This window comes from Sitophilus oryzae, unplaced genomic scaffold, assembly GCF_002938485.1.
Source record: "Sitophilus oryzae breed Bouriz unplaced genomic scaffold, Soryzae_2.0 scaffold_2008_pilon_pilon, whole genome shotgun sequence".
In the NCBI taxonomy this organism is placed as follows: domain Eukaryota; kingdom Metazoa; phylum Arthropoda; class Insecta; order Coleoptera; family Curculionidae; genus Sitophilus; species Sitophilus oryzae.
This window is the reverse complement of record NW_022146734.1, coordinates 3184838-3211902: the sequence shown is the minus strand read 5'-3', so window position 1 is coordinate 3211902 and position 27065 is coordinate 3184838. Positions and strand designations below refer to the sequence as shown.

The 27065-nt window shown below is 31.4% G+C and overlaps 1 protein-coding gene across 2 annotated transcripts in view; it reads left to right on the top strand.

The window, feature by feature from the left end:
• The window catches only part of LOC115884005 (inactive ubiquitin carboxyl-terminal hydrolase 53), a 138545-nt gene that overhangs the window by 72916 nt on the left and 38564 nt on the right, over window positions 1-27065 (top strand). Inside the window, exons 1-2 of one of the 2 annotated variants that reach the window (XM_030902439.1) lie at window positions 10445-10610; window positions 15820-15912. In XM_030902439.1, coding sequence (XP_030758299.1) covers window positions 10560-10610; window positions 15820-15912 — 144 coding nt within the window. In that variant the 5' untranslated portion in view covers window positions 10445-10559. Of the gene's footprint in view, window positions 1-10444; window positions 10611-15819; window positions 15913-27065 lie in introns of those variants that run through there. The other variant, XM_030902436.1, reaches the window with a different exon arrangement.

Here is a 27065-nt window from a genome sequence, read left to right as displayed (position 1 = left end):
CAGTATAAAATTTTATACAAGGGTTTATTTACTGACACATCAATAATATAAACTTCTATATTTCTTCTTCAATTATCCTTCAATGAATAAAAAATAACTATAAATGGAGTATTAGTGCTCTTAATAAACCAAAAAAAGGGATGAAAAATAAAAAAAAAAGTATCAAGGTAGTATATTAAGTAAAGCGACAATTGAAAATTTCAAATATTCATTTGAAAACTTCATATTTCAAAATTATTTATTTTCGTAGTACACTATTTATTATTTTGGAGAGATTTTATTTTTTCAGATTTTGCAAAATTTCTTTGAAATTGACTTTGGTTCGATTTCGAAAATAATCTATATATAAATAAGAAATAAAAAACCGCCCTGAAAGATCGCCATCCACCCTCTATCCAACCATACATAATTAGTTTCAGTCAATGGAAGTAGTTAGAAAAATTGAAAAAAGTGTTAAAAAGCAAGATTTGAAAAACATTTTGTGGGCAAAATTGAACTTCTTTGAAATACTTTGATTTCGATAACTTCTAGAATTATTAAGATTTTTTATTTCAGACGGCTCTAATCAAAAGTTTTATTTTTGGTATACAAAGTGTGTCATAAAGTCATATACAGGCGATGAAAAATAAAAAACGGTTTTAAATTTTCCGAATTTTCTTAAGTACATAATAATATTTAAAGAGAATAAAAATGCTCTTGAAATTGGAATGTTGACGGCTTTTTATAAATTTTAAGTAAAAATATGTAATAAGTCAAAAATAACAATATCGATTTTGTGTCGAGCGAGTCTTAAGTAAGTGCAATTATTCTTAGCGGTAGTAGGTATATTTGACCCCAGAAACACGATTATGAGTTTTTTTCGCGAAATTTTTTTGAAAATTTGAATTTTTGAAAACCTTTTGGATTTTTTTAGTTTTTAGTTAAAAACCATAATTTCTTGATAATATGGCAACATAGATAGGTAGTAGATTAAATTTACAAGACAGAAAAACCCGAAAAGCTGCAGTGGTTCTCAAAATTTAAGCAAAAAATATTTTTTTTTTTGAAATTTTTAAAGTAAAATAACTCAGTTATTTTGAAGTTATTTGAAAAACGGTAAAGAGAATATGGTTTTTTATCGAGATCTACCAGCCCTGAAAATATTTGCACTTATTCAAGACTTGCCCCGTATAATACCCAGAAAATCGACAATTGATAACTTTCATATGAAATACGAGTAGCTAAAAAAGTCTTAAAAACATAGTTTAAATAGGGCATTTGTAAGGCTCACTAGCTCTATATACAAAGTAAATCATTTAAATCAATGCATGAACTATTCGAGGTGTAACGCGAACGTAGTCGCGGGAAAAACCTAGTTTATAATAACATCAAAATCAGTCAAAGTCGCAGTTTTCGAGATATTAACATATTTTAGTATGGGCGGCTATACGTGCTTCCCGGCGCCATTTTTTTTTTATTCTTTGACATTGTAAACATTTATAAATGTTTATTTTAAACAATAAGACTGACAATGTAATTTGTATACTTGTTTTGTATTCTCTTTTGTTTGTTTACTTCACCTTTGTCTAGAAAGTTTTTGACAATAAAGGCATTTATTTATTTATTTTCAATGAACACGTCAGTAGATTGAAGTTAAAAAACAATGGCGAATGCAGATTCTGTAGGAAAAATAATATAAGCCGGACTGTTAAGCCAAGACAACCATTTTTTCCATTCAATTTTTGGCAAAAAACTCGGAATTCTTTTCAAGAAATAGAATATTGTTGAATGTTGAAGTAATCCAACAACATCCTCCCAAGACATTGTCGCGTGCTGAAAGAGCACACTTTCAAGCAATTCCGCGCCGTTTCAAGTTCAAAACAGTATTTTCTTAATTTACTGCACCATTCCGCAACCATTTAACAATAAAATACGACCATTCCTTCTAAAGGAATGGTCAACATTATTTTTAATTCGTATCCTGACATTTTTCTTCAAACGCGACAGAAAAAAACGAAATTATTTCATTTTCTTTTATTTAATTGGCCTAATTTGGTGTAGTTTAACAGCTTAACAGGAATTTTAGCTGTGTAAAACTTCAGTTTTATGTTATAAAGGTTTAAAAGAATTTTTCTTGATTTTTTCTAACGTGATTTAAGTTTTTGAAATAATTTTTAATAGGCGCATTCACCATTTTGTCCAGACAAAACACCAATAAATATTTTTATATTATTTTTTATTGTTAAATTCTTTAATATTTATATTAAAGAATACTTTTGTTATTATACTGTAAAAAATAAAATTAATAGAATCTAGAAAAAGTACCATTTGTTGTTGTATCATTAGTATTCGAGTTTAAAGAAATTTAAATGTCTAAAACTGGTTTATTATGGCTTTGTTCTTCTGAAAACTAAGCCAAAGCCAAGACTGGTACTACTTAAATCTGTGATCGAGCGTATTCTAACTTAAGGTCTCCTGACATCTGCTTATGGAGAAGGTACGACATTTACAAAGCCACTTAGTACCCGGTCAAACGGGTTTTGTAGTAATATAAGCACCGTACGTAATCAAGAAGTTGTAGTAAAATGATTTCCCGCTTAAAATACTTGATAGTAAAATCGTTTGTGGAGTTTTTGTTTTCCACTTATGCTTAGGACGTTGTTTTATTTTAAACTTCTATTTTTTATAAAATTTGTTAAAGTCCTATTAAAATATACTTGGTATAAGCCTTGTATAAGTTAGATTACCAACTTACTTTGCAATAGATACAAAAGTTCTAAAGATATTGTCATTTAAAATCTTTATAAAATGAACGCATTATTTATTTTTTAATAAATATACCGCATCTTTGTAGTTCTACTCATAAACGAGAATTCCTGTAAAACACGCAAAAATGGGACACCCTATACATTAATCAATACAGAATTTTATTATATTAAATCCAATGAACCTTATTTTCAATTGCTTTTCATTGCGACGCTTAAGTGCATTTCCCTTATTTCGTAACACTAATTTTCGTCAATACCAATTTAATGAGAACACGTTACAACACAAATACAACAACAGGGTGTTGCGGCATTCAATAGATATTCATATTTAACAGCTCCGAATTCCTTTTTTTCGAAAAATTACAAGTTATAGCCAATTCTTTTCTTTCTTGGCTAATTTCCATACCAATAATACCATGCCAGTTAGTTGACACCAAAAATGTAAAAAGTTTTATGTTTAAAAAAAAATGAAATGATTCTTTTATAAACCTACATTAAATCAAATTAAAATAGGTATGTAACTTTTTTTTAAATATTAATTAACAGCCAATTAGCATTATCATAAATTATAAATAATGTACCAACATATCGAAATAATAATTTCTTTGTTAATACGGTTTAGAATTGTTAAAATAACAGGCAAAAATAATCCACAATTTACAATAAAATAAAAGTTTTGTTTAAATTTCTTAATCATCTGATCACTATTAAAGTTCGCAGAAACCCGGGCTATTTTATTACATTACTCTGAGGAAAATAACGAAAATAATCGATATTTTTGACTCCGTCCCGAAAGGTTCACGATTTGTCCTCCAGTTGGCAGCACATTTTGTCTAGTCGGTTGATCAACTTTAAGAATATATAAACAAGGGTATAAGTTAGATTACCAACTTACTTTGCAATAGATACAATAGTTCTAAAGATATTGTCATTTAAAATGAACGCATTATTTATTTTTTAATAAATATACCGCATCTTTGTAGTTCTACTCATAAACGAGAATTCCTGTAAAACACGCAAAAATGGGACACCCTATACATTAACCAATACAGAATTTTATTATATTAAATCCAATGAACCTTATTTTCAATTGCTTTTCATTGCGACGCTTAAGTGACATTTCCCTTATTTCGTAACACTATTTTTCGTCAATACCAATTTAATGAGAACACGTTACAACACAAATACAACAACAGGAGTGTTGCGGCATTCAATAGATATTCATATTTAACAGCTCCGAATTCTGTAGTTACACAACATACCGTTATTGTGTTTAGATTTTTTTTCTCAGTTCACTTTAGCGCTACAGATCAATAACTTTATATGAAATAAATAATAATCAGTCTATATTAAAGGATAATATATATTCTGTATAAAGTTTTGGATCATGTTTTAATTTGATTAAATGTACAATGGATATTTTAACTACATATTAGCATATATATAAACAAGGATATTAGGTTATACCGGGTAAATTCCAATATAGAAAGCTTTTATTGAAATTTAAAATTTATTCTTCATTTTTATAAAATGTTAAAAATGCCAAAAACGTCCCTTAAAATATAAAAAATTAGAAATAAATAATAATTTACATAAACCCTACTCTCTAATGAAACTCACTCCTGTATTTTTCCTAGAATCCGGAAATCAATTAATATATAAGGTGTTCCGTTACAAAAAAGAACTTTTATACGTGAGGTGCCACACAGTGCTTCGTCCCATGAACAAAAATCGAAAAAAAAAGTTAAAATTTACTAATATCTGAATATGTAATTTTATACTTATAGCAATGTTCAACCATCCTGTATATTATTTTTCATAAACAGCGATTTTTCTTAGCAAATATTTTCACTAAAAATAAATTTTGCGATCATTATCTTATCAGTGAAAAGAATAACATTCATAGTAGTTCTGTATATTATGGAGCTAAACTGTACCTACGTACTTTATTGAAAGCCACTATGGATATTGTTAAACAAGGTATGTACTTTAAATTTATTTCTAAACAAGTTCGTGATTGTTTAGTTTTTATTTATTTTTTAAGATGATCTCTAAATGGGTATAAAAATTTTACGTTTTCAAACTTCAAAAATACATTTAAAAAAAACATATCAAAACATATCGTATTTATTGAATATTTGTGTTGTCATATTCATACACTTTTAATTTTTGTATTGTTCACCTGCGTCTGCTTGCGACGAACTTTATTTTATAATACTTTTCAGATGGAGTAAAATTGATAAGCAATGCCGATCTGGTTAATACTTGGCTTGATCATAAGGGCAAGAACTCAAAATTATTTGTATTTCAAAAAATGTGTTCTTTATTAGATATTGATGAACCTTCCAGTCAAATGAGACACCACTTGTGCCTGAAAAAGCCCACTATGTTGGAGCGAAACGTCGCATAAAAAAGTTCCCATCTTTCAATTTATTATAAAACCTCATACCCAAGAAAAGGAAAAAATAATATATGGATATGGTCTATTAAAGAGGATCCGAACCCCTCATACCATCAAAAAGAACAGTAACAACGCGAAAAAGTAACATATTAGAAACGATGTACTTAAACAGCCGTTAAACGGTAGCCTACTAAAATGCCGTTAATAGATATTGTGACGTCGTTCATGTCGGCCGAAAGTAATGCCTAGCCTTAAGCATTTTGCAATAGCACCTGTGGGTCAGTGGCTGAGGCTATCGCTTCGTCTAGATCGCATATGACGGTAGATAATAAAATATTGCTTTATAAAACTATACTCAGGCCTACCCTAACATACGCATGCCCAGTATGGATTAAGATCTCAAATAAGCAAAGACTGCGACTACAACGGTTACAAAATAAGACACTAAGGAAAATCACCGGACATGACAGATATACTCGTATAGCACATTAACATCAAATATAACGCAACAAAGGCAGCACAATGTGATAAATATGAAACATTTGCCGATATACTCACGGCTACCTATATATAGTGAGTAATGTTCTAACTCAGAGCATAAATTAAATAATTATAGACGCTGACCACAAAGACACACAAAACGTAACATCAATCACTCCTAAGATTCAGACTACTCTCAACCGTGTACATAAAATATGTACATCAGTTGCAGAATAGACTGAAGACTACTACATCACAACTAAACATACAAACAATAAAATTACCGAAAATCTACTAGATATTACGAAGGTTTTTTCCTCCGATTCTACGGATCTGATTTAAATAACCAACATATTTATTAAAGTAGAGCACGTCGGCATTGCCTCTATACTCCCAATGCATGTGTGAGCAAAAGCGGAACATGCAGTCCTCGCCCGGTCAATAAAAGAGCTACCTAGGGCAAAGACCGGCCCCCCCTGTTCACAGGGTTCGCTTAGGTGGTTGAGTGCTTCGTCAGAAGAACAACATACCATCTTATCATGTTATTTTATTTATTGTATATATTGTATATAGCACCTTTTTATTGTATTTAAGGAGACATTCTCAATAAATGCTTTGAAACTTGAAACTTGAACTATCGCTTCGTAAGCGAATGGTCCGTGGTTCAAATCTCACGCCGACCAAGACTTTTTTATATTTTTTTTGCTTATAGCGTGATCTTATTGCATTGGTTTCACTCTTTTTGGCTGGATTGGTTTAGTTATTTGGCGGGCTGGTTAGCGTGGTTATTTGGAGGGTGTTAATTTATTGGTTATTTGGTGGAGTTGGTTGATTTTTACTAATTTATATTTGTTTTTTATATTTTTTATCAGTGTCGAGGTTAGTTGCGTTGGTTAAGTTGGTTATTTGGTGGGGTGGATAGCGTTGGTTAGTCCTTATAAAATTCTTATATTTCATAAAGCCGTCAAGTGCGTCACATCAACGACGTCATACCTATTAACGGCATTTTAGTAAGCTACCGTTTAACTGCAGTTTAAGTACAGCCTATTAGAAAATACTGTACAGAAATATCTTATATGTGAGGATACTTCATCTACATGTGATTTGGATACTATAAATTTGGAAGATTCTGTCAACAGTGATTCTTCTGAATCAGAGTAGTTACGATCTATGCATTTTGTTGTCCTAAAGTAAATTTATAGTATCTTAAGTTTTTTTTAATTAAATATAACATTAATGTTTCTTTTTCATTAAAGAAAAACATTTTTATCTTATATTAGGCTTGTATTGTAGGATTCATGTTCTAATGTTATTTTAATTCTTTTTTATTACAGGGATTTATTTAATACTTACACCGTTTTCATACTATAAATTATTATTTCCTTAGATGGAACACAGCTCCAACATTTTTATTATTTATAATTTTTTTTTCATAAACGTGGGACTAAGAACATCATCATTTAGTACAATGACAGTACTCATCATTTGTGTCAAATAAACCTTATTGGAAAAAAATTATAATAAATCGAAAAAAAAATGAAAACTTTAAACCCCTGTAGCTACGACACAAAGCAGAATCGGACTCATTCCGAGAGATCACACATGTTATTTGAAATATCCTGTATGTGATTTTTCAACAGTAAGTGATATGTTATCAAAGCCTCCTAATGATTTCTAGTCTTGTATTATTTAGTAGGTATATTTTATTGGCTCAGGGGATTTTAACATAAATTTTAACTCAAAAATACCATAATGATATTAGTGAGCAGAGTTTAGAAAATACAAAAAATATTAGAAAGAATAAAAGTAAAATTTTCGTACATTTGTGCACCTGTCTTATTAAATCTCCACGATACCAATTCTTCCTTCATATCTTCTATAAATAAGAACCTCACGCCAAAAAAGGGACAGCTGCTACAAAAAACACACCGTGACTCATTTTAAACAGGTGCTTAAGAAGGGGCGGGTATTATAAAAGAGGCATATTGCATAATTCTTATCTTTAATATAGTATACTGAGTGTTTCATATCAGTGGCCGTTCCAAAAATTAAACTAAAATCAAATTGAATGCCTTTTCTTCAGAAAAAAACTAATTTAGGTAAATGTTTTCGCTTCTTCGATCTTCGTAGTAGCGATTTTTACCAAGAGACCTTTATTATGAAAAAAAGGGCGAAAATATCTATATATTGTTTTTTTCGCTCAGTAGTTTTATACAGGTATAGACGAAAAGCTATTACTCCTCAAAACAATTAAAAAATATCTAGGTGGCGCTCCTTACAAGCACCGACGCTAATTTTCATCCAAATATTACCATTAGTTCTGAAGTTATTTGGAAAAAATCGAAATAAAAATTAAACTTCTACACCCTATGTATCTTTGAAACGAAATATTTGAGAACATAAATTGATAAAAAAAATACTTATTTTTATCGGTAAATTATGTTCCAAAGTTAACCGTATACAATTCTGACCATCCTGTACACTGACTAACTCTTGTGCGAAGCTGGAGGGGAACCCCTAGCAACACTGAGAACATTAACAGTTCAAGTTCCAAGGGGCCAAACCCAAAGAGAACTTCAGGAGATGGCAGCTGACACTTGCTCGAGACCAGCCTCCACAAGTGGCACACAAGCTACCACCTCCTCTAGTAAGGGTTGGAAGCCTACCTCTAGACAACCAGGCAGGCTAGACGACACGCTACTCTGCGGAGCAGGAGTACGGAGATACCTCCGACGTCAATGTCAAGCCCTATACATCATTACTTGACACGTACTCTTCTGCACTTTTTAATGAAAATTACGGCCTGTTTGCCTTAAGAAGTTAATAACTTATTTTTATTGCGTAGAAATTACTTTTAAACCGTGTAGTTTAAAATACAACAATAATTTGTCACAAGTGTTATGTCAATTTTTAGTAAATGGCATCTAGAGATTGACCTCCAAAATTATTATCGATTGTCATTCCCTAACCGTCTTTGACACCGTTTTTTTTATAAAATACGGAATATTTAAACACATGAAAAAGCAGATTTAGGACGAGGAAATGAAAAACCCGTTTTCTTAAAAGATTTCCGTTGTTTCGACGTGTATTCTATTTTTTTTTCAAGACTACTTATTTTCAGCTAAAAGTTTTTTTTTGTCACGTATGAACATGTTTACATTTTTTGGTCAAAAACCTGCTAACGCCAGTTCATATATGGATAATGTTATATAGCATAAGACAAATCTACCACATTATATTAATGTGTCTGCTCATTAATTTTGCTTGAAAAACGCCTCGATATCGGAAGGAAGCCTGAAAGCTCGATGATTTAATCGACTTTGCAGTCGTCTGAACTTTTACTAGGCGTTAATTGGCTAAGTACATGAAAGCACCGTACATTGGTGACTCAGTATATTTAAATGGAGAAATGGTTTCACTGAATTAGACGAATTAGACACTAAAGTAAAGCAGACATAAAATGTACATTGCCAATACTTATTCTTTTTGACATAATCTATGTCATTCTCTTCGAATAAAAAAATTAAAAAAAAGTATCCATGTATTCATTGTGAGATAGATTCTGCATCATAAGCCCGGAAGCCCTCATTTTTGACAGTTCTGTTGACATTTCAATTAAAACATTTGAATTTGATTAATTTTGCAATTTCTTAGGTTATGCTGTTATTGCGAATTCCAGAAATAAAATAGAAAAAAAAACGGCGTCTACTTGGATTGGAAATGAACATCGATGAGATTTCCCATATAATTCTGCATATAAATGTACAGGGTGGTCAAAATTGGTCTGTTTTAACAGAGAAAACCTATTTCCTGACTAGATAGAGCAAAACCGACATAGATGTCATGGGTTCGATTTCTGAGACACGTTTAATGACATAAACCGCCTATTAATATTTTCACTGCCAACTGAGATACGGGGTCTTTTTGAATTTTTTATCATTTTGAAAATTGTCCATAACTTTTTTATTTGGCAGAATAATAAAATTCTGTAAAAACGTTCTTTCTTAAGAACAATCTAGTGACGTAGTCAGTTTTTTTCTATGCTTACTCTTTTTGTTAGAAATAATAAAAAATATAATTTTTTAAATGAAAATCATAGTTGGCTCTGAACTTAAAAAATGCTTGCGTTTAATCCTTTCCAACGTTATAAAGTTATGGGTATTATTTATGGTAAAACAGACCAATTTCAACCACCCTGTACATTTATATGCAGAATTATATGGAAAATCTCGTCGATGTTCATTTCCAAGCCAAGTAGACGCCGTTTTTTTTCTATTTTATATTTTTACCTAATATAGAACCTTTTCTTGTATACCTTTATGGCGGGTTAATTTCTTGAAAAAGCTTTTGAGATTCTTGATACTACAAAAAAGTCTACAAAATGATAAAATCAAGACCAAAGAGGTCTTGATCTTGTATTTGCTCATCACTACTCATAATAATGAGTTAAATTACAAACAAAAAATATTGTAGGTACATAATTAGGAATAATCAAAATTAGTGTATATCATTTTTCAATTTATACAGTTAACGCCTCAGACACCAACCCAAATATCGAATTATAATTTTTAATCTCGGAACAAGAACCCAGAAAAACATTTTTCGTGTACTTTTTGACCCGTTACTACCTTAGGTAGTACCAGAAAGGTGCCCATCCAAGCCGAAACTCTTCTTCGTCGACGGAACCACTTCGGGCCCCCTTCGCCTTCCTCCCATAACCAAAATGGCCGACGGTACTCCCCCCTACGTCCCCGCGGCCACGGTACGGCGCACACCTGTGCTCTGACCGAGAGAACCGGGCAAAATAAAGCTATAATCGTCTAGCGGCGGTACTGTAAGCCTTTGGGCTAGTGTTTTTCGCGATTTTTCACGTGGAAATGTCGGAAAATTAGGTGATTTCCTCTGGATATGTCTAGTTTGTGGTGATAATCATGACGAAATCGAAAAATCACCGAGCGAAAGCTCTGTTCCAAGTTGCAAACGTAAGTAGAGCTAGGTTTAAATGACGGCAGTACTGTAGAGGGCGCGAAGATCGACAAATTTTAAAGAGCGGTACTTATAAGATTTATGTGTGTGTGTTCTGTATTAATTATAGGTGTTTTAAGAGTACTACTTAAGGACGTGGTTCTTTAAATACGTACTCGTCTGGTCATTACACAAGAATCGTTATGCGCTTAGTTTCAAGTAATTGTAATTATTATCGCTTTTATGATTAGTTCTCCTTTATATTGACATGCTTTATGTTTTCTCTAATTATAACCTATAAAAATTATCTATTCTAAAAGACATTTCCTGTTTTTTTTAATAAATGTGTAGTACCGAAATGTCAGATTTTAATACAGGGTGTCGCCTAGGGTATCCTCAAGGATTGCCATTGATAAATAAATGGGAAGCTATAAGAAAAACTAAGAAGGTCAAGTAATTATGACAGATTTTAGCAATTTTGTGTCTAATAAAATGTTTGGAGAATTAAAATAAAGACTCAACATAAACAAATAACATTCACAAAAGATATTCGAAAAAAAAAACGAAATATTGTAAAACCGATTATAATTTTCTTTGGCCTTAAATATTTGAAGAGATATTTTAATAGTTATTTTTTATACAAGGCGATAAAATACCATTTTGTCGTGTATAAAACAATATTTTTTTCCATAGCGAGTTACGTTTTAAAAAATATTCAGAAATTATTATGTCAAGGAATTTATTACGTGTAGAAAAAATATTGTGCTGGGTTGGCGTTGGTTTCTATGTAATTTGACAAATAAATAAAGCTGTCTCTTTAGTTGTCAGTTTTGAGTCAATATTTTTTAATTTTCTTTCGTGTCGATTGCTGATTGAATTGGAGCCAGAAATGGCTCAAAACGAAATAAGTAAATTACCAACAGATATTCAGGCTGAGACGACAAACGCCATATCCAAACTACTTCCATAAAAAATGTGCCAGAAGAAATAAAGTTTTTTACCTATCCTCGCTGTTAAAGTATCATTTAATCTACCCTTGCGGTTAAAATACCGTATGATCGAATAAAAACGGCGTCCAGTTGGCTGGGAAATGACGATCGATGACATTTTCCATATAAATTTACATATAAAATGAGAGCGATTTTCATTTCATAGCCATCGCTGACGCTGTTTTTATTCGATCATACGGTACTATTTTATCTACTATTTTTCATAGATATGACGCAACTTTAACAGTTGCTATGGACAAAAATAATATATTGTTGTAGTAATACGTCATTGTTACATTTTCTCTTTATAAGATGGTACTAATAAATGTGGAATCCGACGTTTCCTTTTCGTGATACCATCATCAACCTGATTTTTTAAACACCGACCTGCATTTTTTATTTACTTTTATAAATGAAGAATTCAGGGGAAAAACAAGATAAGCGCCATTTTGCTAATTTTACAAGAAAGCCAGAAAACGCTTCAAAACGTAATAATGTGACAACGACATCTATTATACCCCTATCTTAATTCAATTAAACTCCTGGTTTCGCTAATAATAAAATTGATGCATCAGAACCTTTAAACCCAAATATCTTGAAAACCGTTCCCCGTTTCGAACTATACGAAGAGCACATTTTTTTACATTAAAGAGACTTAGCTTTAATTTCCATTTGTTGACATTATAATCTATAAGGATGTTGACATACCTTAATGAACCCTTAATGAAAAGTACCCTTTCACGGCTGTTACTAAACTTTCCACGATTGCCATTCGCTTTGGCATTAAAATGTATGTAAAAGTACCAAATTTCAAGATAAACGGTTTACCAATGTCCATAAAAATAAACAAAATATACCTATTATTTTTATTTAACCTTTCAAGGGCTGTAATTTCTTTGGGAAGAATTTTAGGGTATATATTTAAAGGAACTTTTTGTTTTATTTTTATCTGTAGAATCACCCACCTAAGTTAGATACACTACTTTTTGACACTCTGTATAGTATTAAAAAGCCTCTATTTGTCTTTAGAGGCTATCGGTTATACAAAAATACTGAATTGGAATTTCTTCTTATCACTTATAGTTCCCGAAATCCGAAGGGTCACCTTATTATTTTGGACACCTTGTACACAAATGACACTGAATTATTTTCTGGTTATCAAGCCAAAAATAAAGATTAAAAGGAATGCCTAACTAGCGAAACTGTTTTTCAGAATAATAGGTATCTCTGTCTTTAGATAAAGCTAAAATAACTAAGAATAGGCAGGGTAAGATAAAAAATCTAGGTAACAGAAGGGGTAGTTCCAAACAAGAGGTACTGTTTAAAGATGGATCACCAAAGCTACACAGTGGGGTGTATAAATCACCTCCAAGTCTACTTAAGTTATTATTTTCATTCAACCATATGATAACAGTATAAATACATTAAAGAACTGTGAATTAAGGACGTGAGAATCTTCAAAGACCCCTCATTTTTATATATTTGTAACTTTATACAATGATGATGAATCAGAATCATTGTTCTTGTAGTTCTTTCGAATAAAAATCAAGATTCAGACTCACAAGAATCGACGAATATACAGTATGTCCCTGGATTGTTTTTGTAGTAATATAATTTCGTTTTCATTCGTTGATAGATTATTATTATTAATTTTGATTGACATATTTTTTGTTTTTAAAAATGTTAAAAGAAGCTCCAAATTTAGTTATTGCCTTTTTCGTAGCCTTGAACTAAATAAATTTTGTTTTTCTTTAATAATCAAAAACAGCAAAAAAATATGACCTTAATCAAAACACCCTGTGTAGTATTAACCCTTTTTGACACCTTTATAGTATTAAAAAAGCCTCTATTTGTCTTTAGAGGCTATCGGTTCTACAAAAAATCAACTCTACTCTGTGCAAAAAATACTGCAAAATCTACTCTGTTGCCCTGTTTCCCATGAATTTGGAATTTGGTTGATTATAAAATTGCTTAGTTTTGTTATAATTTGACTCTCTTCTTATCACTTATAGTTCCCGAAATCCGAATGGTCACCTTAGTATTTTGGACACCCTGTACACAAATGACACTGAATTATTTTCTGGTTATCAAGCCAAAAATAAAGATTAAAAGGAATGCCTAACTAGCGAAACTGTTTTTCAGAATAATATATCTGTCTTCAGATAAAGCTAAAATAACTAGGAATAGGCAGGGTACGATAAAAAATCTGAGTAACAGAAGGGGTAGTTCCTAACAAGAAGGACTGATTAAAGGTAGATCACCAAAACTACACAGTGAGGTGTATAAATGACCTCCAAGTATACTTAAGTTATTATTTTCATTCAATCATATGATACAGTATTAATACATTAAAGTGTTACACATTTTTATATATTTGTAACTTTATACAATGATGATGAATCAGAATCATTGTTCTTGTAGTTTTTTCGAATAAAAATTAAGGTTCAGACTCACGAGAATCGACGAATATACAGTATGTCCCTGGATTGTTTTTGTGATAATATCATTTCATTCTTTGATAGATTGTTATTATCAATTTTGATTGTCACCATATATTTTGTTTTTAAAAATGTTAAAGAAGCTCCAAAATAGAATCACCTTTTTCGTATCATTGAACTAAATAAATTTTGTTCTTCTTTAATATTCTAAAACAGCAAAAAATATGACGTTAATCAAAATTAATATTAATCATCTATTAAAGAATGAAATCTTAAAAATGTTATGACCATACAAACGCATTTTGATTTTTGGAAGACTATATTTCCCTATTTTTTTTAATTTTCGCACTAAAACAGTATGGAAATTGCGAAAAGTAAAAACCATTTCCAGTTTAGAATAAGTATAAACTTCTATACATTTTTCTCAAACAGTTAATGATAAAAATATGTTTCCTCTTTTAAAGACAATCCGGGGACATACTAACTAGGCATAGTTAAAAGTTCACAGTTTTTTTTATTTTTAACAGATGTCTCTTTGGACATAGATAGCCATTAAAGAAAACGAGTTTTAAAAGCATTAAAATTAAAATACTGTAAAGTTAATGAACTTGTGAATGTAATTTACCTGAACCAAGGTGAAAATAGAGGTTGTGTAATGCTAATTTTTAAAGAGATTATGAAAAAGATTATTGAAATTTTGAACTTGCTACTATAAATTATAAAAAAAAATTGAATTAAAATTAAATAATTATTTAGGATGGTTATGTAACTAAACATATACTGCTGCTTACACAGATACCAAGCTTTTGTTTGAATGAAATATAATTATTCCTTTATACAAATTAACTAGCAGATCCGGCTACGCGTTGCTGAAGCACCCGGTATATTGAAATTCGGGTAAATACCCAAGTTTTTGCACCCGGTATATACCCAAAGGGTGAATAAATGGTATATTGAATTTGGGTAAATACCATTATACCCGGTATATTATACTCAATCGTACTCACATTTTTAATTTAAGGTATTCTAACAATTTGTTGTTAAATTAAAATTATTGAATTACTAATATCGCCAATAAAAAATAGGGGTTGATGGTAGAAGGGTGAAAATTTAGGGTTGTATGTATTTTACTGCCACATCATAAAGAAATAAAAATAAAAACAATTTCCCAAAAAATGGTGGACCGCCCTTATCACTTAGGGGTATAAAAAATAGATAACAACCTATTCTCAGACCTACTGAATATTCATATAAAATTTCATCAAAATCGGATAAGCCGTTTCGGAGGAATATCTAAAAGTATTAAAAAACAATAACACTCCTAATAAAAAATAGGGGTTGGTGGTAGAAGGGTAAAAATTTAGGGTTGTATGTATTTTTAATGCCATATAATAAATAACCGTAGTATGTTTATATTTAAAGCCTGCAATAACGGGAAACAAAAATGCATAAAACTTCTTATTTATTTGAATAACTTAGTGTGATCTTTATTTGCATTTAGGACTTTTATTTTTCTCTATTAATTTTGAAACTCGCCAGATATTTGAAACCAGATTATTATTATTTGAACAGTTTTTAAAACCTCAATCCCGTGTTTATGCTTCGCTTGCAACCTGTGCCTTTATTTGCCACGTGCCTGTTTGATCCAACAGGTGGGTCTACATCTGCTCAACACTCTATAGAAATGCCCTTTCCCTTATTTTTTTTTTCGCCTATAATTTGATACCACATCTTTTTTGGGGTTTATTTAATAAAGATTTGAGTCTTCATTTTGGATCATTTATTTTTTTTCATTTCAGGTACTATGGCACTTGGACATCTTCAGAAGGAGTTTCAGGGATCTTTCTGGACATGCCTGTATGGCAGATTCTTGCATCTTCTGTGCGCTCAAGGTATGTATTTGATTATTATAGTAACATTCTGATTTTATGAATCCTTTTCCTATAATCTAATAAAATCTATCAATCTAAATAATCCAAAAAAACAGCGTCAAATATGGCTGGGGAATGACAATCGATGACAATTTTGGCGAGATATAGCTTTAGACTACTATTTTTTGATGGGGCTCACTGCCAGTTGGCTTTAAGAAAGTTGTAATTTATTTTTATATTGATTTTTTTAAATGATATAGTTTAAAATTCGAGAAAAAATATTTTTTTTAAATATAGGTTTGTGTTTCTGGAAACGTTTTATCCTTTCTTAATCTGTCTATAATTAGTGTTGATTTTTGTCAAGTTTTATATCAATTTTTAGTAAATGAAGTCTAGGGTTTGGTCTCGCCAAAATTATCATCGATTTTAATTTCCCAGCCGTCTTTGACGCCGGTTTTTTAGATCATACGGTATTAATATTTACCTATGTGTAATGTATTTTTTATACATACACTTACTCCAGTGTTTAGTACTATATATGAGATGGTATACAAACTTTACTGATGGCTAATACAACTCTCGGGTTTACACTAAATTTTCCTCCACTTAACTTAACAAATAGTGATGTTGGTAGCGAATATTTCCATTCGATTTTTGCAGGAAATTTCAGAAATTTCCGAAATATTCGGTCCCAAAATCGCGAATATTCGCAAAAATCCGAATTTTGCAAGAAATTTCTTTTCAAAATTCAAGACATTGAGCAAAAATTTAACGAAAGTGTATCAAGTATGCCTATTCTTAAATCAGAAGAAAAAGAATGCTTCTCCGCCTTACAAAATAGAAAACGTATGGCTCGTAAACCAATGCATTTTGCCGCGAATCTCTTGGACCCCTCTGTTTCCTGGGAGAGCACCTTAACAATGAAGAACACATAGCCGCTATGGAATTTATCAACAATATCACCAACAAACATCCTCAGTTTGTCAATAATAAGGAAGCCATTTTTACAGACGTAACAAATTATTGCGCCAAATCGGGTTTATTGGCTCTCGACTACGTTTGGATGTCAGTTAAAAATGTAGACTGTCTAAGTTGGTGGCAAGTAATGTGTAAAAATACTCATTTGAATTATTCAGCTGTTGCTCTGCTGTCTTTACCAACGTCATCTGCAGCCACTGAGAGAAGTTTCAGTACTTACAGTTTTACCCATACCAAAAAAAGGAATCGCTTAACTGCACAAAGAGCCGGCAAAATAATGTTTGTAGCTCATAACAAAAAGTTATTACTACAAAAACAAAAAGTGGATAAGGAGCATGATATTCAACAACATTTCTTCAGAATCAAAACCAGATGATACATCAAATATATCTGATTTGGAAATAGAGACTGACGAGGACAGTGCTACTACTACTATAATATCCTATGAAGATGGGACCAGCTCGGCACCTGAAAGTATTCCGGAATAGAATAATTCAGTTATTTGTATTTTACGTCTTTTAAATTTATATTTCTTGCCTTTTTTTTAAGTTCATAGTTATAGTTCTTGGTTTATGTACAAAGTACAAATGTTACCAAATGATTTTTGTTATGTGTTATGTTTATGACTTTTATGAGTTATGTATTGTTTATTAAAAATATAACAACTAATATTATGTTTATTTTTTTTTTCACTTACATGTTGGTATCAAATGTCTATCTAATATATTCCTTTATTGTATCAACAAAAAATATGTAAAATTGTAAAATTTCCTAAAATTTCATAAATTTCCGAAAGTTTCCGAAAGTTTCGGAAATTTCCTGCAACAATCAAACATTTCTAAAATATTAACATCACTAAACACAAACTAAAATGCAAAAGCAATATATCAAATATTTATAATTTTCCAGAACGCTGGTTATTTGACATAATTTAATACAAATAGTAACCTTTAATTAGACAAGAGTTTGACAAGTTTCAAAAATCTTAAGTCAAATTCATTCGCATCTGCGTCTGTGCGTCGTTCATCGTTCCGTCATTCCAATCACAGTGAAATATGATCTGTCATTTTTGAAATAAACCAATAAGATTGAAAAACGACAAGAAACAACGCATGACATTTATACCAGGTGCGTTTCGAAAGTGGTTCACCCTTAAAAAAAGTAATTTTTCAAATAAAAAATGACATTTGGTATGTTAGTATGTGTGGGTTGATTGACGTATTCAATTGTTTTTGGTCACTTCCTGTTTAACCGGAAATGAATATAACTTTTGATTTTAAATGGCACCCTCGGTAAATTTCTACTTTATTCAATAGAATATGACACTCTGAGTAGAATGACATATAATATGTCAAATTTAAACATTTTTACTTAAAGGAATCGTATTTTAAATTTCACTCTAGAATCTAGAGTGCCATGGCTGTTGTTAAAAACTCTAATTTTTAATCAAGAAGCCTTAGAAAAATATATTTGATCGTCTAATGTTTTTCGTGTGTTGTACTGGCCGGTTAAAAGACGCTTAAATCGTATTTCTAATCATATCTCATTTTTTTTCTAATGGAACAAATGTGGATCATTAGCATATTTGGAAAAATCATTTTTTTACGAATAATTTGGTACACACACTGGGTATTTTGAATCAAATTATCGTTATGAACCACATTTTACAATTTCAAATAGACTATATGCGAAAATGCCGAAAGTCATTTTGTATCAAATAAAGTAAAAAACTACCGAGGGCGCCACTTAAAAATTAAAAGTTGTAGTCAGTTCCGGTGAAGCAGGAAGTGGCCAAAAACATTTGAATACCTTAATTGATCCTAATTTTTGTCATATACTAATATACCAAATCTCGTTTTTTTTGAGACGCACCCGGTATATAAACCCATCCATGGTATAATTAAAAAAATATTAAAAAAATTTTTTAGTGAATTAAATGGATTAGTATGGACGTCTTCTGCCTTTTTTGTCATCGCATGCCGAAAAATATTGGGACACCCTGTATATGTAATTATAAATTGTTTAGTCATTTATTTTCCGTTTAGTTTAACAGATGTTTTTAATATAATATGTTAAGATTATTACTTAATATGTAAATGACACATCAATGAAAAATTGTTTACAAAGCAACTTAAAACTCATTTATAAAAATGATAGCTCTATGAACACCTCAACCATATAGCTATTAACGTAACTGTTAAGTATCTCGTAATCAAAGGAATGCAAATAATTAGTTAGAATGATTGTAAGATCGAATGGAGCGTGTAGATGGCCTTGATTGAATAACGTGATCATTTACTTGAAAAAAGCAAGTGGGTATTTTTTCTTAAGTGAAAAATTGAAGGAAAAAGAGGCAGAGTATTATGCATTTCCGCAATTATTTCGTCATGTTATATCATCGTAAATAGTCAGTAAAATGGTCATAAAACAGGTAGGTAGAACGTCAGTCATTTAGTTGTTACGGCCTTACGGGCTTATCACAGATAGGGGCGTTGTATTTCAAAAAGTCTCGCTGTATAGGAAACATTTATTGCCTACCTTGGGAGTTGTTTCTTGCTTTTAAGTAAGTAAATATTCAATAGTTTTTTTTTAAATTGTTTGATTTTAAAAAAGTCTTAAAATATTTCAATTTAAAATATATTTGTTTAAATGGTAATTTTGTTTAAGTGTAAACCTAAAGTATGCACTAGAACGTTTTTCAGAAAATTTGTTTTTGTTCACCCAGTAACAGTGTTTCAGAAAGTTTGTTCACTCTGTAACTTCTTCATGGTGGCTCAAAAAAGGGTCAATTGATTTTTTTTAAATTGTAACACCCTGTATATTGTTGCATTTTTGGCTTCCTTTCAGATAACTTTACAGAATCCTAAGACATGACATGAGATAAATATATTTCGATATTTTCAGAGATATTAATAGTTTTTCTTAAAAAATTATTAAAAATGCCAGAACTGTCCTGAAATCAAAACTATATTAGGTATTTACTTTAGAAGGTCTGTACTTAACTTTGCTATACATATCTAAAATAATCTTAAATCACACAGGGTGTTTCCCCTGTTAGCTAAAAAGTAGTATTAATGCTAAGATGCAAAAATGCTATTGCAGATAAAAGCTAAAAATGCATTAATATACAGGGTGTTCCGTTTAAAAAAATCAGCCTGATCCACTCACACTTTTGTTAGCCACCCTGTAGAAGTTAAAATATTTTTTGAAATACATCATAGTACATAATTTAGGTTTGAACTTAAACAAAATTCCCAAGTTTTCTATTCTAGGACCTACAGATATCCGACGCACTATTGCCGAACCCTATATACTAAAACACATTAAAATAAAAAAAATAAGAGGACTTAACAGGAAAGAATATCTAATTTTGAATTTATCATAATTTCTTTTTATATGAGACACTTTTATTTGTTTTTTTTTTTTGTTTTAACTCAACACATACACAAATAAATCATTTGTTTATTTAATTAGTTAATATATTTTTTGCTTAAATTTTGAGAACCACTGGATCTTTTCTGTTTTTTTTTTAATTCCAAATTTTGAAAAGAAAATTTCGCGAAAAAAACCTCATAGACATGTTTCTGGGGTTGAAATATACTACCCCTAAAAATATTTTTCTTTATTTAAGACTCACCCTGTATGAATGGCAAGGACAGTAAGGTTTGTGTATTTATATTATATTTCTGAGGATATGAGGCATCAAGTTGCAAAACCCGTCTTATGCCAAAAATGTTGTTTCGAGATAATATGCAAAATTGTTTTAGCAAATGTTATATTTGCATCCTAACTTGATCTATTAGATATGCTATTTCATTAAAATTAGATAAAGATGTCAGTTGTAATATTATACTTGTGTAAAAAGCCTATAAAAAAAGCGGGGTTTGCAACAATAATGACAATAAAAAGCAAGTATAAATGGATAAGACGGATTTTGCTGCAATAACGTAATACTAAAACGTTTACCCATTTTTTTTCGTTCCTTTTAATTTTTTGTTTTAGTAAATTCTTAATTATTTCCTTCTTAATTTTTTGATGTTTTTAATTCTTTTTCTAAGTAAATTTATTGAAATAAATAAATCTAATGCATAAGCTATACCTATTCTGCTTGTATTCTAATCATTGAAATTTTAATTGAAATCGAATTATACAGGGTGGCGCGTCATATACGACGCGGTTTTTGCAAGGAGAAAAGAAGTTTATAAAAAAAAACTTCTAAAATTATGTAGAGTTCTACAGGGTGTCCCCAAAAAAAGTTGCACATCAAAGTTATGTTTCTTGTAATGGAACATCCTATATATTAATTGATTTTTGGATTCTAGTAAAAAAATAAAGGTTTGTTTTATTAGAAAAGTATATGACTAAAATGTATAGTTTTTGAAATACATTTACACAAAGTTTGAAACACCAAATGGAATATGTTAAAACAGCAAGAAATTTAAAAATTATTTTATCATCTAGATATATCCTTTTTCAGTGGTTTGTTTTTTAGTTCATCTCATTAGCTTTACTTTTGTTAGAAATATTCGTTTTTGAAGAAGACACTAACTTTTTTGTAATTTTTACATTAAGACCATGCCTTTGCTTTTGGGCCTAGTCAACACATCTAGTAAGTTCTGATCCCGAAGCAGGCCTTCTTGACATAAGATTTGTTTCATTTAATCTTCTTCTTATAGTCCGTTAGTTAATATGTACGTTCCTTAAGTGCAATTCATTACCATTTTGAAAAGCTGGCAAACAGCGCGTTTCTCAGCGATTAACTTACAATAAGTCGATCGTCTCGATTAGAAGTTCTCATACGTTCCTGGACGTCTAGATTGACGTCCTCTTGGACGTTGTCATAAAAAATAAACTTTGTAATATATCTTATTAACAATACAATGCAAAAAGTTTTATAAAAATTCGTTCACAGTAAATGAATTCCGAGGTTTGTATCCCCAAGGGCTTAAAGCACTCCACTAATAGGAATAGGCGACTTTTTTCGCAGTTCCAGACTATGTTTATGTAGATTTCAGAGGCCACTATTAATATATATCATTAGGCCATTTTTTTTAAATGGATTAGGCGGGTTTTGCAACTTGACGCCTCATATATACAATTCTTCGCGATACAGACAAGTATCGCCCTCTATACGCTTGTTTCCCGAAGCTTCCTCCATCTACTTGTTTGCTTTGCTTCGGGTCACCGCCGCTTGCTGCGTACCACTCTTCGGTCGCCCGAGGAGCCCCAGGGCTTCTGTGACCGGTTGACCTCGTTCGCTATTGGTGGAGAGGATTACTTAAGACTCTAGCTGGCCGTGCGCGGCTCGGCGTTCTTTTTTTCACGTTTTCTTTCTTCTCGTTAAGCGTGTTTTCGATTTGGTCGAGCAGAGTTGCCGGATCGTACAGAAATTAGTTGAAAGGATGACTGTATATGGTCAGGTTGCTACAAAAACTTATAAAATCCGGTTTTTTAATATTATTTTTTTTAATTTTTAAGCTGTATCGTAAAAAAACACACCTTTATAGATTTTATTTCAATGAGGAAAATAAGGTTTTACTATAATAAGTCTAATAATTTTATTTAAAATTTCAATTTTTATCAAGATTTCTTTTCACCCAGACCATAAAACTCAACTGGTACCAACTGCCCTGAAGACTGGATAAATTTCTCCTTAACTTATTTCGAAAACCGATTTTCGGTACTTATCGAATCCGTTTTATCAGCTTTTTTAAAATAAGTAAATTCCGTTTCAGTAGTAGTACTGATTTTAAGGGTGTATTCCGTTGTAAAGGTTACCTTGGTTATGGTTTTATGTTCCGTCTCTATCAATTTCCTGAAAGTTTTCTTATTACGGAACACGGTTCCTGAAAAATTCGGTTATAACTGTCACCAAACTAACCAGCGCGAGAAGTAGTTAGTTAGTTTTTCTGGTTTTTAAGCAAATATTGGAAGTTTGAGTGAAATTCTCATTTAATTTCTAAAATTTCGGTTTTGGTGAACTATCCTGACACACGATTTTTCCTAGAAAATGAAGCTTATGTTACCTCAAAATTACAAGTGGTAACCAACTCAAGGCGGAACTCAAGAACTTGGAAGATTCCATCCGCAACCTGGAATGGAAATCTTGCAATGGTCTAGGACACTCGAAGAAGTTTCTGAGGGCTTATGATCAAGAAAAATCACAGATCTTCCTGGGTCTGAGTAAGAACAATCTTCGGATTGTCACGGGGTTTTTAACAGGACACTGTCTCCTCAATGAACACCTCAGTAGATTGAAACTAAGAAGAAACGGCGAATGCAGATTGTGTGAGGAAGATGGTGAAACACCAGTACACCTCATCACTGAGTGCGCCGAGACGACAACCATTCGTGCCTTGAATTTTGGTACGACTGATATTGGAGATGGAGAACTACCCTCTATAAAACCGTCCCAGATACTGGCTTTTGTCAAAGCCCTGGGACTGTATGATGAGTTATGATTCAAGAAAGGGGGACACAATGGATCTGTAAGGTCGAAGTGATTAACCCCCCTCCCACTCATTCTAAATTCTAAATTCTACCTCAAAATTAATTTCTTGGATTATTTGACTAAAATCTGATGTGGAAAAACACGTTTCACATAAAAAACATTCTTAAAAATGTTATTTTTGTTTTTATAGCAAATTCCGGGGCAAATGCCATAACCGACAATGAATGAGCCGCGGACTTGTTTATATCCGTTTTTTATGTTTACGCTGACAGTAGTGAAGGTCGAGTTTTGACAAATATTGCGAATTGATACATGGTTGTCAGATCAGCTAGTAAATTATCCGGAATTTCATGCATCCTTTTTTTAGGAAAAAAAATGTACGTCATAGGTTTTAAAATGTTTTTTTAATACGAATTAGATTACTTTAGTCTTTGAATAAGAAGACTAAGGAAGGAGCATATCAAAAATCTTAGGTACACCGCGATGGGCCTCAAATATGGCCGATTTAAATTCCGGTTTATCAGTGTCGTTCTAATTTTATTTAAAAAATGTAAAACAATGATGTAGGGTAGACGTGGGGTAGACTCAATAATTTGTTGTTTTATTTTACGTTGTGAATAAATGTTGGTAGTTATTAAAATTGTTATAAAAATATATAATTCTAATAAAAATAGATAAGTTATAATAAGTATTTATTACCACAAACATCCGATACGCTACTGAAGCAGGTAAGTCAAATTAACGTATCTAAATTCTTTGACACCTAATCTTTGACAAGTAATAAATAAAAGCTAAAATGCAAGAAAAATATATAATTTAGTTAATTTAAGTGAATTTCATAAATGATCGGTTTACTACACGTATGTATATTATATAGTCACTTACTAGCGAAAAGTTGTTCCGTTATTTCACTCAATTTTTGCCGAGATCTACCGCACGCTACACAACCAACTATTTTAGAGTCTTTTTCGATAAATCGCGATAGTGTCACTGTTAATTTAAGTGCTGCCACAATTTCCATCTAGATTTACTACCTTTATACAACTATCAGTAGTAGAATAAATAATAAATAACATAAAATAAGCTCCGTAAAAACTGACAAATTCACAAAATTTCAAATCAAATTCAAATGTGTCAAATGAATCGTCAAACAGAAGTGTCAAGGATCCCCACCCTAGAGTGCTTTTATGGCGCTTTTTCCGCCCACCATGCATGAATACATGGATAGCATTATGCTCCTTCCTTAGTCTTCTTATTCAAAGACTTTAGTTTATCAAATTGGCTAAATTACCGTCGCGCCGGCGCCGGCGGGACAATTCCTATAGTTATAGCTCTAGCAATGAAAACACGCTGTAAGCTGTAAGCCACCAAAGCAAAGAAAACACGCTGTAAGCAAACACAAAGAAAATCCTCGGACTAAACGTGACAACAGCGCCGCTTACTACAATCGTCCAGCTGATTATTGCTCGTAAACAACACACGTGCAGATACAAAACTGGTTTGGTAAGATCTTTTAAAGGTCCAGCAACTCTTCTAACCGTATAAATACTCACTTTAGCTTACATAGTAATATAAACGCGTATGTTTGTATTCTCGTACACAAAATACGAATATCTAATGTGTAATTGTTTTGCTGAATTGTTTCTGCTAAATTAATGTTTGAATATGTTGTGTGTTTAACATTTGAGATATTAATAAATAATTAATGAACTTAGTTGGAAACGGTCATGAAAATTCATAGGCGAAGTGTAGAGGAAAAATTAGAGAGTTATTTGGAATAAGGTCAGAGATATCAACAGGCGTATAGACAATAAACCTCTTTAAAAGTCTATACCTACATAATATGTGGCGCATTCATCTCTCCAAAAAAAATCCTATATGGGTATTTTGCCACTGCAAGAAAATCTGCAAAATAAAATAGCTATTTTTTTGTAAACACTAAAAAACAAAAAAATACAAACCCCAAATCAGAGACAGAATACACGCAATGATAACAATACACAATATGTAGGTATACAACTTACAATTCCATACATACGGGGCGTTTCGGAAAAAATAAGAAGGATAGGAAAACAATATAACATACGAACATCTCACACACTAATCAAAACACAAAATACACTTAGATCAATGTTATTACTAAACCAATGAATACTGAATAACAAACAAAAAATGTGTTAAACAAAATACCATGTGAATACTATAAATTTTATTTTGGTGAAACACATAGACATCTATTTTGTTTTGTAGATTTCCTTGCAGTGGCGAAATACCCATAGAGGATTTTTTGGAGAAACAAACACCTCACAACCTCAAGTAATTTTTGTTTCATTAAGGAAAACACTGTATTATCGAAAAAGAACGGCGTCCAGTTGGCTGGGAAATGATGATCGATGACATTACCCATATAATTTTACGTTTTTTTTATCATAACTATAGAGTGTCTACGTATGGCACTTTTTTATTTACTGGCTTAGGTTAGGTAAAATTTGATCTGGGCGACAGTTCCTACTTTAAATTGGATCAAAAATGACATAAAATCATTTACTTTGTTGCCCTCAGGTATCTGTCAAATTTGACACCTAAAGTAATAAATGGATTAAAACCTCCTTTCCTAACCAAATTAACTAGTAAGTCGAAAGTCGTTTCTATGGTAATATACAGTGTGTCAATTTTAAAACTTCCCACCCTTAATATCTTTCTTGCAGTTAAAAATATGAAAAATCGAAAAAACACGTCAATTTTATTAGTAAGGGGGACACTTTAAATGACTATTTTTGGCCTTTTTCTTTCAAACCCTTAGGAGGGGTAGATGTCACTCTTGCAATCTTAAATGGGAATGGGGGTCAAGTGGCACATCGTTTTAAAGGGCATTTAATTCTCTTTTCAGTGGTATCCTACTTTGTTGCTTTTTATCCAGATATTTCCAAATAATCCCGTTTCAAAGTTGAAGAAACAATAAAACATGCTTGCATGGAGATTTTGGTTTTCAGGCTAGTGTTTACACAAAAATTATTGCAGTAGATCTCCTTGTAGTACAAATGACTAGAAGATTAAGGGTAACAAGGACGTAGCCATTACATTTTTTACTTGAGCTCCATTTTTGTTTATACCAAATATTTCTTTCCTATTTCAATATTCAGTATGCCCCGAGGATTGCCTTTTTGTAAAGATTTTTTTATAAAAAAAATAACAAAAAAGTTTCTCTTCTTGTCAAGAAAAACTTTCTTGTTATTGACATTCTGAAAAAATGCATTCTTCATAAAAATGTTTGCTTGTTCTAAAATGGGTAATTCCTTTTATAATAATTATAGCTCCCGTATATAGCGTTTAACGCATTGGGAGTAGCAAGGTACAGCTTGCCATGCTAGAGACGTTCGGTATACAAGGAAGGTAATGTGGCTAGGCACTACGCTTCAACCGCCTATTATTAGCTCAGGATTGTGAATCCCAAGTACTCATTTAAAGCTGAGTCGACCTAGGTACCCAAATTTATTATTTTAATAAAAATAGTCGGCTGATGAAATTCCGGCTGTAGAATTCGAACCCACAACCTTTAGATTGGTAGACGAGAGCTGTATCTCTACGCCACCGGGCACCTTTATACCTATAGTAATCCCTTTTATACTTACATTCCCAAATTTCAATAATATTATAGTTAAAAATAATTAAATTCTATACTAATCGAAGTATCAATAAACATATTTTTAAAATGCTCCGTACTATTATATTACACCAGTTTAAT